At 36.8% G+C, this 13,760-nt stretch overlaps 1 protein-coding gene across 14 annotated transcripts in view; it reads left to right on the top strand.

The window, feature by feature from the left end:
* The window catches only part of dlg1a (discs large MAGUK scaffold protein 1a), a 143,390-nt gene that overhangs the window by 46,423 nt on the left and 83,207 nt on the right, over window positions 1–13,760 (top strand). For 13 of the 14 annotated variants that reach the window (XM_077198741.1, XM_077198738.1, XM_077198737.1 and 10 more), the window contains one exon: window positions 6,931–7,098. In XM_077198741.1, the coding sequence (XP_077054856.1) occupies window positions 6,931–7,098 (168 nt within the window). Of the gene's footprint in view, window positions 1–6,930; window positions 7,099–13,326; window positions 13,435–13,760 lie in introns of all 14 variants that reach the window. The other variant, XM_077198755.1, reaches the window with a different exon arrangement.

Raw genomic sequence — 13,760 nt, 5'->3', positions numbered from 1 at the left:
GTCCTTTGGAATTCTCATTTCAACACTACGATTTAGGGGGCACAATTCTAATTCTGAATACTATTTAGAATGAGTAGTATGCGATTTGGGACCCTGCAAGTGTTTTTTTTTCCTACACAAAATGAAAGTTAATTAGACCCTATCAGAGCAGGTTCTAAAAAAAACTTGCATGCATTAAAGTTTGAAACATTTATTGTAACATTTAAAAAGGATTACAGTGTATTTGCTGTCCAATTGAAACACATTAATACTAGATCTTTTTGGAAGTAAGAGGTAGTGTAGCCAATTTTCAAACCTCTACAAAAGCGTTTTAGTCTACATTATTGATAGACTATCATGCTCAAACTGAGTTTGAATCTAGTTTTTCAGGATCAAAAGCTACTCCTTAACTGCATTTTTGTAAAAGTGACTTTGAGGGGAAATAGAATAATGTCTGCCCTTTTATGTTGATTGAAAACCCAGCATTTGCTCATGGCTGTTGTCCTCGTCCAGTTTGAGCCTTCACAGTGATACAGAGCTTTCTCATAAAGGACCCACAGCTGGCTTCCTGCTAGTTAATTATAGTCATCTCAAGAGAGAACTGCCAAGAAACAGACAGCCGTCTTCATTTTTGATGTGTAACGAAAACAAAATTTGTGCTCTATTTGTTTTTTTTTAATGATTTGTGCTTCTAATTCGAGCAGTAAAACCTGTCCTAGTTTGTTTTTAACCAATGCTTAAGAAAAAAGGTTGTAAAAACTGTTCCAAGTCTTTCATGATTGTCTTTTATGTACACCCAGATCCCCATCAGTAGGTTCAGTAAGGTTCATTTATCAACACCAAACCAGAAATATGTTGTTTTTAACTCTATTTTTTTATACTAAAGGTTACTTTTAAAGGTCCAGTAAGTGTTTTCTTAATAACACTTGATATTTGAAAGCAACCCAAACAAACACCTCTCCCTCTTCATTACTCCGCCCCCAAAACGAAACGAACATGGTTATTTCAGGGAACCTTTGCAAGTGACCCATAGCGTTGTTTCTTGCTTAATTTGCGCTTTTAACTGGTGTTTGAGTGTAACGAAATTCTGGCTGCTCCAGTTCTGGATGAGCAGTAGCAATGTGCTTTGAAAGTTTAATTTTAGGTTTTGCAGTGGGGACAGCTGGGAGGAGGGAGGGCCGTGATGTTTCCTAGAGAGACGAGAGGCACAAACTATTTTAATTCTGCTCACAGCTCTGCTAAGATGTCAGCTCTTTCTTCATCTCCCAGGTTTAAGCACAAGTCAAAGTGGATGTGATGATCTCATGTCTCGTTTCTGTCTGCCCTGTGGATCTCAGTAGGAAAAGGGCAGGGAGAGGGAAGTACTTATTACACTGCACTTATTGGAATGGTATATGAAGATGCAATCAAATATGCACTCTATTTTGAATTAATTTTTCAACAACCCTGCTAGAAAATATAGCTTAAGCTATTTTGGAACATCAAAGCTTATTTGTTGCTAGTCCAAGATGGTCTATCAGCTTGGTACACAGCTTCAATGTTTAAAAAACTTCTTGGTTAAAAGAATAATTCACCCCCATAATAAAATTCTGTCATCATCATTTACTCACCCTCATGCTGTTCCATACTCAAATAATCATAGTCTGAGAATGTTTCTGCTGGTGTTTTTTTTTTCCCCCCTTATTGTGAAAGTCAATGGGTTCCAAAAGTTTAAATCCTCTTAAAAGACATAAATGTATTTGAAAAGTAATCCATAGAACTCCAGCAGTTTAATCGAAGTCTTCTAAAGTGATTCAATAATTTTTTATGAGCAGAGTTTTCAGAACTACATGATGGTGTATAAATTATGACAGAGCTTTAATTTTTGGCTGAACTATCCCTTTAAGATTAATTTTGCTGCAGGATGAAAAGTAAATTCATCAAAATATCAGAATATACATGACTGAAATTAATACTTTTATTCTGCAAGGCCACTTTCAATTTATCAACAGTAAAGACATTTCTAATGTTACAAAATGCTTCTATTTCAAATAGACTGTTTTCAACATTGATAATAATAGGAAGTGTTACTTGAGCACCAAATCAGCATATTATAATGATTTCTGAAGGATCATGTGACACTGAAACCTGGAGTGATGATGCTGAGACTTCAGCTTTGCCATCACAGGAATAAATTACATTTTAAAAGAAATTAAAATAAAAAGTTATTTTGAGCTGTAATATTTTTTTTTTCTAAAACATTTTTAAAAAATCTTACCGACCACAAACTTTTGAATGGTGGGTCACCGCATTTCATTTTGTATCGTGATGCACCAATCATCATTTTTCATGAGTGATTCCGTTTTTTTTTTGTTTTTGTTTTTTAAACAAGCAAACTGCCTAATTCGGAGTGGTTGCCATTTTTTATTTTATTTATTACTTACTTTGTGAATTTATGCTACATAAGACACCTGCACAAAACAAAACAGCAAATTGACTGAATGAAAAATGCAAATTCGCACTCTGACTGTACGTGGCACTTATGGAACATCAGCGATTTCTTTGGGTACCACGGTAAGCAGCGTTGCGCTAATAAACACTACTTTATACAGAGGAAAAGAAAATGCCTTTGTATATCTGAAACTACTGAAGATAGTCAGTTTCATTCATTCATATAACCCCCATCATCAATTCAATATTTATTTTTTTCTTCCTATATTTTGAGCACCATAAACGGCAAGCTTGCTGTGCAACTGTAAAATATTTGCACTGCTGTTGTGTCTGTGTTCTTTTCTTTGCGCCCGTCTTCAGCGCGTCCCATCTCTGGCCTGTGTTAACATCATGTTTACAGACTTTGTAATATTTTCACACAAATGACATTTTGGGAAATTATTGCAATGCAGGTTGTGTGCAAGTTTGGAACAGAGTTTGGCAAAATATCATAAAATCATAGAATTCGTTTAATTAATGTTCAGACTTTTATTGTCCAATAGTATGTTTGTCTTTTGTTTGAAGGGCCACACATTTGGGCTTTCAGTAAACACCTGCTCTGTGTGGTTCAGCCGAGGTGAATGTGCCAGACTTCATAATCCCAGATTATGCTGATTACGCATTTATCATGCAAATAATGCTTAGTATTGTGGAGTGAACGCAGTTGTTTTGGCAGCTCTGCGATGTGCAGCCGTGTTACAGAGCTCTCCCGAAGGTATTCAAGGTGAAGTGTCTATAATAAAGTGCTGTGTTTGCTGAGCTCTGGGCCTCTGTTTTCTGCCCGATAAACAGACAAGAGCTGACAGCTTTACAGCGGCACGGCTAGACCCGAGACAGAAGGGGCACAAGGAGCAGGCGTGGGGCACTTTCACTCCTTGAGATCCTACACAACATCCATCAAACTGCATTTCTAACAGCCGCTCACCTCTCAAGGTTCACCCTGCTCTAGGCAGTGACATTGTATTGCAGAGGACGTCGTCTGTGTAAAGCCTGTCTAGCATTCGTTTTTCACTGCTGTCAAGTTTTCCGAGAGCTGTCCTCCTTGGTTGAATAGATTTGTGAGTGATCTCGCTGCATTTATTCGGGTTTTTACTGACGTTAGCTCGGCTTGGACAGACCAGCACAGAGTGAGAGAGCATTGAGCCAGTCGAGCCGCTCATTATCCAGGCAAGCTGGCCCCACCGTGAGCCTGAAGCCGAGTCACTGAAGCACTCAGCGGTGTAATAACATCTCAAGAACTACTCCCCGTCCGTCCCTTTCTCTCCCAGCAGTGGCTCTGAGTTCAAACTCCCCTTTCAATTTCACTGGCTTTGTGGCCCGCTGAGAGTTGAGTTTGAACTTTTGAGTTGTTCGGAACAAGGCAAAGAATTCTGTGCACAGGGTTTCTGTGGTCCCCTTAACCAAAGTGTCAGTAGTAGTAGCACACTTCTCTTCTGTCTGTTTAATAAACGCCAGGGCTCAACAATCCTTATTTTTTCCTGCTGGGGTGCGTTTCACAAAAGCATCGTTGGCCAACTATGGTCGCAAGCTCCGTCGTTTTTTTTAGCGTAGTTCAACGAGTCGGTGTTTCCCGAAAAACATAGTTCCTACGAACATTCTCAAACAGCATCGCAAAGTTGTGTGGTTGGAACTACAGCTCTCGACCTGTGGTTAGAAGCAGAGTTTCTTGTTTGCATGACATGTGGACTCAATAAATCCTTATCTTGAGCCAAATAAGCAAGCTGACATTCAGTACAATTTTATTTAGAATACATACAAATGTCATTTACATCTTTTAGTTTGTCAAGAGATTTAAAGCGTTGTTTTTGAAGAGTGCACGTGTGCAAACGTGCTCTAGTACGTAAGAACGAGCCTATGATTGAATCTGGAAATAAAGCAAAATAACTGAGAAAAATGATAAATAGTCCTCAGATGCCATGTCCGTATTTTTTAGCAAAACATCTTGCATTAATTGGATCTCAAACAGATTCATTAAAATGAGTTAATACTCCACCACCTGCGTGACATCATTAACCAACGTGGTTGAACTACCAATTTGCGACAATATGGTTTCGGCAAACAGTCGTGATTTAGCTAGTTGATTTCTTCAGCGATGCATCGTACTATGGTAGTGAAGCAGCGAGTTACGTCATTGTACAGGAAATGCACCCCTGGTTGAGACAATAGTTGTTGTTTTTCACTGGTCCCACCACAAAATAGACCATGCATCAAAAGCACCTTGTAATGTTCTTTTTATGCAGTGGTCTAATTTCAGTTAAGTTTTTCAGGACCAATTTTCATTGCTAAAATAGGGCATGGGATTCCACCTTGAATCTCTCCATATGGGCAAATCCACTCAGTCTTCCCCCATGCTGCTCGGAGGCAGTGATGTTACTATAAGCAACCAGCATAAGTCCCCAACTTGGAGGTTGTCCCACTTTTTGGGCATCTACCTTCTCTTAAAAAACTGCCCTCTTTTTCTTCCCTCTAGACTTGTGTTTGCATTTCCTAACCCATATTCCAGTAATGCCATAGAGGCGGGTATATGTATCAGGACAAGATGGATGTCTATGGATAAAAGGCACTGCTGAATAATTTGCGATTCCCGTTAAGAAAGTAGCAGAACAGTGTTTCACATACAGTCATGGCAGATTGGGGTCGGCTGTGATTACTGTGTGGCGTGTAGGATCCGGGGGTGCCTGGCTTATTTAAAAAGTGTTTCACATCTCAGGAGTGAGGTCTAGAGAAAAAAAAGTTGAAGTAGTTTCACAGTTCTGTACCAGTGCTGGATTTACACTTCATAATGTCTGTTTTATTTCTTCTTCTTCAGTGTATGTTACACTGCATTTTGAATTTAAATGTCCAAGTCTCATTTAACCAATGTTAATAAAAAAAAAGTATGTGTGTATATATATATATATATATTTATTTTTTAAATTATATTTAATTGAAAATTTAAAAATTTAATTTAAAAATTGGATTATAATTTAAACATAAAAATTAATTTAATTGACAGTAAAGGTGACGTATTTTTCTTCTTACCTCACTTGCAATTATATATATATATATATATATTATTCAGGGCTTGACATTAACTTTTTGAGGCACTTGTCCTTCGGACAAGTACATTTATGTTTCACTTGTCCATGCACAAAAGTCACTTGTCCGGGTAAAGATTTATAATTTTATCTAGGGCTGCACGATTTGGGGAAAATGTCATATTCCTATTATTGAGATCAATATTGCGGTTGTGATATGCGATTGCGATATAATAAACAATGGTTTCATGAGTCAACTTGTTTGGTTCTAAACCAAATGCACACACAGATTAGTGATAATTCTGAAATTAGCAATAACAACTAAATGATTGATAACACCTATAATGATCAATAAGCCATTGATGTTTGGATAAAAATGAACTGTCTAACAGGTAGGACATATACAGAAATTGAATAAAGTTATCAAACAGTCTGCGCAGCATAAATTATAAATTATATATAGACTACTCCTTATTAAAGCTACACAAGTTCTTTAGTCAAGAGCAGTGAGTAATTTTCTCTGTTCCCTTTGTTCTTTCATTAACTTTACTGACAGAACACTTTATTGGTAGCTGGCCCTTTAAGAGCAGCCGCTGTGGACAGAGACGCGGATCTCACACGCGCCTCATTCTCTCACGAGTCACAACTCTTTATGTCCATCATAAGACTGCTCTTGTGTTATGAAGATACTCGACAAATGATATTTTGGCTTAATTGTGTGTGTTGATGTTCGTTCAAGCGCGAAAGAGAACTGTATTCTGGCGCGCGGTCTGTGCATGCGCATCATACTGGTGCGCGTCTCTCTGCGAGTCACATTCAGGACATTCACAGGCCATTCACATTCACATTCAGGACATGTCTTCGTTTCAAATCTGTAAAATTAAATCTGTAAAATAGACGTAACGAGTGGCACATAACGTGAAGTAACATGGCATTTTATTTTGTTTGAAATTTAACTTGTCCGGTCGGACAACTAATTTTCTCTTCTACTTGTCCTACAAAAAATCCACTTGTCCATTAAGGCACTTGACAAGCCTTAATGTCGAGCCCTGTTATTGCAAGTGATATATATATATATATATATATATATATATATATTATACAGTCACCTTTACTGTCAATTAAATTTATTTTTATGTCACCTGCACATATATAAAACAAACAAAAAAGATACTGTTTGCAGATTGGTTAAGAAAAATAAATGTAATTTCATTTAAAGGGAATTCAATTGCTTGCAATGTTTTTTTTTTTGTTTGGTTTTTTTGCAATGTAATCAATAAAACGTGATCCTTTTATTTCAACATTTTCTCATCTACCTGTGGTTTGAGCATTAATCTTTACCTCTCGCTGGTTGAACATCAAATAGCGTATCAAGTTCACGTCAGTGTAGCTGCAAGAAATTCATTTAATATGTTATGCTGGTATAACTGTACACATTCTCTCTCTCTCTTTTTCTCTTTCTCAGAAATATAGATATCAGGATGAGGATACCACGTCTCCTCCAGAACACAGCTCTCCACACCTACCAGGGGATGTGCGTCCTCCTGAGCTGGTGCAGGTGTCGGAGAAGAACATCTCCCAGATTGAGAATGTACACGGCTATGTTTCTCATTCACACATCTCTCCTATGAAGGTAAAATCTCCCAGAACTCCAATGGCTCCATGATACATCTCTGTGCTGCATGGCATCTATTCTATGTCTCTGTGCACTGTGTAAACATGCTTATTCACAAATGTTGCTTGTGAATAGAATCTCCATCAGTTTCATGTTTACAAACAAACAAACATACACCAAATAAATAACATTCACACACTAAATCAGAGACTAGGACTGCAACTAAGAATTATTTTGATAATCAAGGCATCTGTTGATTTATTTCTCAGATTAATTGATTAATCGAAACTCTAATTATTTGTAGTAAATGATTGATAAGTAATATAAAATGTTTCATTAGAATTTATTCTTTAAAAAATATATATATTATTCCAGAGTCCTGCCCAATGTTGTCCTTTTAATCAGTGTGCCAAAAAAGTCAGGATAAGCCTTTATCAGTCCCTCCAGGATTTCACGATTTTTTAATGTGATTTTTGCGATCAAAATGACTTATTTTGTGGTGGTAATTTCCAGAAATTTGTGAAAAAATTTGCGATTTTTATATTTTATAATTAGGACATCACATTTACCATAATAGTATTATGTCAGATGCACAATAGTCATACATGACACAAATCACAAAAAAAAAAATGCATAAAGCTTGTTTATTTGGTCTAATCAACTACTTTTTTTAAAAAATTGTGCTGTAGCCTTTTGTTGTTGCTTGATTAACATTAACAACAGCTGGTAAATTAGGTTACTGTCACTTTAAGACCTACTACAGTAATGACAAACGTCCCAATCAGTTATTACTCATTGTTTTACGTAAATACTTGCCAAGATGAATATTTTGAAGTAATTGTAGCTATGTGTATTTGTTCAAGCGCTATAAAGAGAATTCAATATTCTAACTAGGCCGACAGGCGGTGACACGTAGTCAGTCATTCAGTCAGTCACACACACACACACACACACACACACACACTTGCAGTCAGAGACAGACTGTCACTCGACTGGCTGAAATTAGTTGTCTTTCACGGTATACTGCGCTTTTAAAAATTATTTTTAGTACCATCGAGCATATCATATTTTTTGTTATGTCATTCAATCATGTTAAACGCGTTAATAAGTTTGCCATGCTGCCCAATGAAAACCTGGGCGATTATGTGAGAGGGCAGGAGAGACGCATTTTCTTTCGCCATGTTTCTGACAGACCGCACACAGACATCACGCGTGCGCAACATCTGTAGCCTACCCACGTAAAAATGCATTGAAACTTTAACTAAAGATATTTCAATTGGGTGATTATAATTTAATGTTTTGTGAGGTCTTTTTTTTAATTTTTGTGATTATTTTGCGGTTAAATTAGGAATTATGCAGGATCGCAAAAAAATGCGACATTTTGTTGATTTTGCGTTGTATTCAGCGATCGCAGAATCGCGAAAAACTGGAGGGACTGCTTTATGCAAAATGGATATACAGTAATCGCACCTTTCTAACTTTGACAGATATGTGTTGCTTCTGTTAATGCACCTAAAAGGGCAAGATAACTCGTAAGCTTTACTTTGAAATGCTTGGTATAAAGCATTCTCTAATGTCCTACTACTACTACTGAATAGTGATGTTTCCTGTGCATAGTTTGCAGACACGTTAAATCAAATGCGTTGAAGATTATTTTCAGTATTGATTATTATCGATTTTATTGCAGGCCTATTAGGAATAATTGAGTGAGCTCATCTGTCAAAATGTTGAACATCAAATCTAGGATGAATATTTCAGCCTGGAAACGCACATTTATAACTGGCTGTAAAATAACTGGCTGTAGAACTTTTTTTCAGAGAAACGAGTTTGTGAACTTAGCATGTTTCCTCAATATATGCAAACATATCATGGTATTTTTATGCTTTAGTAGAGTGAAAAAGTTACATACAGCGCCTTTAAATCAGCTAAGACCAGAGAAGCTGCTTTTTTCCCCCCGGCCAGGTAGTTGGAGTAAACTTTACTTGTAGTGCTGTTTGGAAGGCTATACTTTTGTGCGTTTAACAAAGTAATGTTACCTAGCTGCTTTGCTGTATAAAGTTCCAACATAGTGTGTAATTTATCATGTCCACGGCTGTGAAAAACTGGTCAATAGCAGCCCTTAAAAAACAATAGCTCTGTTCCAAATGCTAGTTAGTTGCTTTGCTATCTACTGCCTAAATAAGAAACTGTACCCAAACCAAAAGGAACTTCAGGGATTAGTTTTAAACTTTCGACTTTGAGTATTCAAACTTTCTATTCCTGCACAACATGTATATTGCACTCATGAAGTGGATGTGAGATTAGACTTCCAGCTGTTAGCATATGCAGCTAAGCTAATGACAATAATATAAGCACAAAGCGCACACTAATAATTTTTTTTAAATTATATATCACTATTTCACTGATAGTTAATTGTAGAAACTTAGTGCAAGTCAAGTGCCAAATGAGAAGAGACCAAGCAGAGACTCAAGCAGCCATAAACATTACTTCTTGCCATAACTGGCTTTGGACACGGTTGTATTTTCTTTTTTTGTCTGGTCATCATTAATGCATTATAGCCAGTCTACAGAGATGTTCTGCTGTACAGTGACCGTTTTCTCCAGTTGTCAGATGGAATAAAATATGGATGCGGAGTGAAACGATTGTCACGCCGTGTCCTAACCAGATGTGATGCAACAAATCAATTAGCAACAAAAAAGTTGATCACTTTGTTTCTATGTTCTGCATTGTGGGACGTTTTATTTTCCGTATTTTTGTACTTTATTTTTTATTTGAAATATCCATCACATTTTTTTTTTTCAGCTCTTATGACCATAATAATTCAGAGAATATATGTAATATTTGTGATTTTTGAAATCCATTTGCCACACCGCAGGACCATTTCAAAATAAACTACTGAAGGTTTATTTTAATACATTTATCCTTAAAAAAACGGGAATGGGTAGATGGACAAATTAAAATTTAAACATATAAATGTATTTAAACTTTTAACTAAAAAGAGCATGTTATATGTGACCTACCCACGTTTAAAAATCAGATATCTTTGCATTGGCTGCATTGTATCACGTTCAGTCTGGACAGACAAATTGCTTGTCTCTTGTCTCTTCACGTCGGGACACCATGTTATGAATGAAATAGAAATTGTGTTTTAATGGAGCTTTCTGAGCATTTCTTTAGGCCTATTAATGAGTGTTCTCACCCACTGACGTCTTGAACGGTTCTCCCAATAAACTTTTATTATTCTTCATCATTTATAAAAACCATGTGGTGCAGACATTCAAAATGAATGTGGCAGTTTGAAAACTCCCAATTCCCAGCACACTGTGAGCAGTGCTGATGTTTGAGGAGGAGCTGTGCTGGACTCAGATCAGTGGAGCTCCTGCATGCCGACAGAGCAGCGCCTGACAAGCCCTGCCTGTCACCTCCTATCAGCCTCAGCTGCGCAGTCCCCGCACACACACAAAAACACACTCGCTCTGTCATCACTATGAGCCTGCATTCCTCCTAAATCAGTCCATGTGCTCTAGGCTGATGGTGCTTTCTGGCTGCTGGCCCAGCTGATGCGCACGCTCTCTTAACTCTCCCTCAAAACAATATGAGCTCTGAGAACGCGTGCATCGTGCTACAAATATGCACCTATGCAATTTGTTTGTTTTCCTTTTCAAAATGAATCATGTTGCCGCCTCGCTGACCACAACAGCCATTGATAGTTCAATGGCAATTCTGGTGGTGATTTTATGATGATGAGGATGATGATGATGATGATGATTCAAAACAATTTCCTTCGAATTAGGCTGCTAATGTGATGATCTTTCATTTTCTGTCCCTATTAGTGACTGCAGTAGTCTTACGCCACCTTCTGGCTGTTATTTGTAATGTAAGGATCATTTGCAGTTTGCATTATGTTCTTTTTTCAATGTTAATATACTGTATTCCATCTTAATATGCACAGCCAGATATAGGGAGATATAAGAAGCATTAAAGAATCCGCTTACAATTATTTAATACTTTTATAAAAAGGTACACCAAATTATACATACTTTTGTTATTCTGTTTTGGTGATGCTGTGTAGTACAGTAAAAAAAATTGTTTCCATATATATCAAGTGTTTTTTTCCCACTCGTTTCTAGATCCCATTTAAAACAACAGTGTCACATTTTTAGCTGTGTTGGTGTCTCTTTAGGACTTTTAAATGTAGATTGTGTTTTAGCAGTGTGATTTCTTTGCCTCTCTGCTTTAATGCAGAATATTGAATCATTTTCGTCAGTGTAGACCATGTTTCCAATGAATCAGAACTTGCTTCACGCACTCCCTTCCCTGATAATGACGTGACTGCATGCTTTCTGCAGCTCACGACACATGAACCACATGCCCCTGGTCAGGTTCCTATTTACAGACCGCTCTTCTGGCAGTCAAGATACAGGGATGCTCCCATCCAGAATATCCGATTGGTTAACCTTTGCTTCAGTGGCACACAGCCTGAGTTTGCTTCCTAAAGCAGATGCACTTGTTTAACGCCATACTTGCTTCTAGTCGTAGATGTTAGATATTTTAGCTTTTTGCCTGATTATGGGATTGTGTTATGATTCCCTCCATGCTTGGCTGGAACTGTCGGCACAGATGGGGATGACATCTTGTGGCTCCCCATGTCCCACAGTTGTAGCGTCCTGTGACTAGCCTGCATACTTGTAGAGGCCCACAATGATATCTGTGCTGAAGCACAGCAAAGCTCTGCTGTGATATTTTTGTCCGAATGAAAAAATAGTTTGTTTGTTAACATAAGTCCTGCACTAAGAGAAGTGGGTCACATTATATTTCATATTTTGGAAATATTGAGTGATACATATTCGATTTTTTTCGAATTATTTGAAGGCTGCATTTATGTGATCAAAAATAGTAACATTGTGAAATATTATAACAATTTAAAGTTACTGCTTAAAAAATATACTAGAGGTAATATATTTTAAAATGTGCTTTATTTCTGTGATGGCAAAGCTGAATTTTCTTTAGAAATCATTCTAATATGCTGTTTATCATTGTTGAAAGCATTTAAAAGAAAAATGTTGCTGCTTAATATTTTTGATAAACTGTTTTTAGGATTCTTTGATGAATAGAAAGTTCAAAATTAGTATATATTTTTGTTTAATCTTATTGATCGCAAACTTTTGAAAGGTGTCAATTTAGGTGCTGACTATGGATAAATATAAATGATACCTGGCTTTAGGTACAAATCAACTTTTTTGGGGTATATTCAGGTCATAAATATGGCAGATAATGAGAATGAGAAATGAGAAGGACACATGTAGAGAGTACTGTGCTCTTATACTCTGCTGAATACATGATCAAAATAGCCAATTTTTTATAAACTTTGTGGAATTTTCAGTGGGATTGAGTGGGTGCAATTCCATGATGACCCACCTATGAGTAATTACATTTTTTAAAAATAATTTCAATGTGGTTTACATACCAAATTACACCATTTTAACATTTTTAACAGCCTAAAAGTTACAACACACACACACACACACACACACACACACACACACACACACACACACACACACACACACACACACACACACACACGTACATATATATATATATATATATATATATATATATATATATATATATATATATATATATATATATATATATATATATATATTAATAGGTATACGTGTTCACACACACATCACTTATTTCATAACTTATCATCTAGAATGATACACAGCTGACACATGTGATTACATTGTGACCCATCTGTCCAAGCATTCTCGCAATGGAGATGGCATCATTTTCTCACCGTCTTCTGCCACACAACTTCAGGTGTGTGCGTTTTATGAGTATCTGCGGTTCATCATGATGATCCATGTTTTAAGAAAAGTGCTATGTGTGCTGCATTATGAACGATCATCATCATGACATTATGGGTGTTTTAGGGTTCAGTCATTAGACTGAACTCGCCTCATACGCACATTGTTTTATCCCTCACTTGTTTTTGCATTTGCCAGCAGTTTGTTGCTTAGTGAAGTTGTTGTGTTGTGTCAGTAGCTGCATGGATTTCAATGAAGGGCACGATGCTTTTACACACTTCACTGTCATTCTAAAGCTGCTTGTGGGCACATTGTTTGATTAAATATATATATATATATATATATATGTATGTGTGTGTATGTATGTGTGTGTTCAGCGTGTGTTTGGTACTCATATTTATCACCTGAGAAACTGCGTGCCCCTCTTCAGGTAGAGTCTCTGGAGTGCGTTTTTGATGGGCCGTCAACATTAGGAGGTGAGGAGGTACCAGCCCCCGCCTTTGCCACACTATACTCGCAAAGTGACACACTGATGCAGGTAACCCGGTGCGATTTTTATGGTCTTCATTCACACGTTTTTCATTATTATTCACATTATTCATATTATTCGAAGCACAACTCTCCATGCAAAATGATAAAAAAACGGATGGCACAAGTTTATAATTTAGAGAAAGCTGTTTCAGTTTGCTTTGTAAACACTAGGTGGCAGACATGTCACAGTGTAAAATGGCATGGATGTACTTTGGAAATGTTGTAGTTTGGATTAAATAATTTAGCTATTTATTGTATTTTATACAGTAAACATGCAGTCAAAATGCTGCCCTATTTACTTCCTTAATTTCCTGTTATTTGATATTATTTAAA

This window comes from Siphateles boraxobius, unplaced genomic scaffold (assembly GCF_051911475.1).
Source record: "Siphateles boraxobius isolate OS27281-9 unplaced genomic scaffold, OSU_SipBor_1 41, whole genome shotgun sequence".
Lineage (NCBI taxonomy): Eukaryota > Metazoa > Chordata > Actinopteri > Cypriniformes > Leuciscidae > Siphateles > Siphateles boraxobius.
Note: the sequence above shows the minus strand (reverse complement) of the source record. Positions and strands in the feature narration are given on the sequence as shown.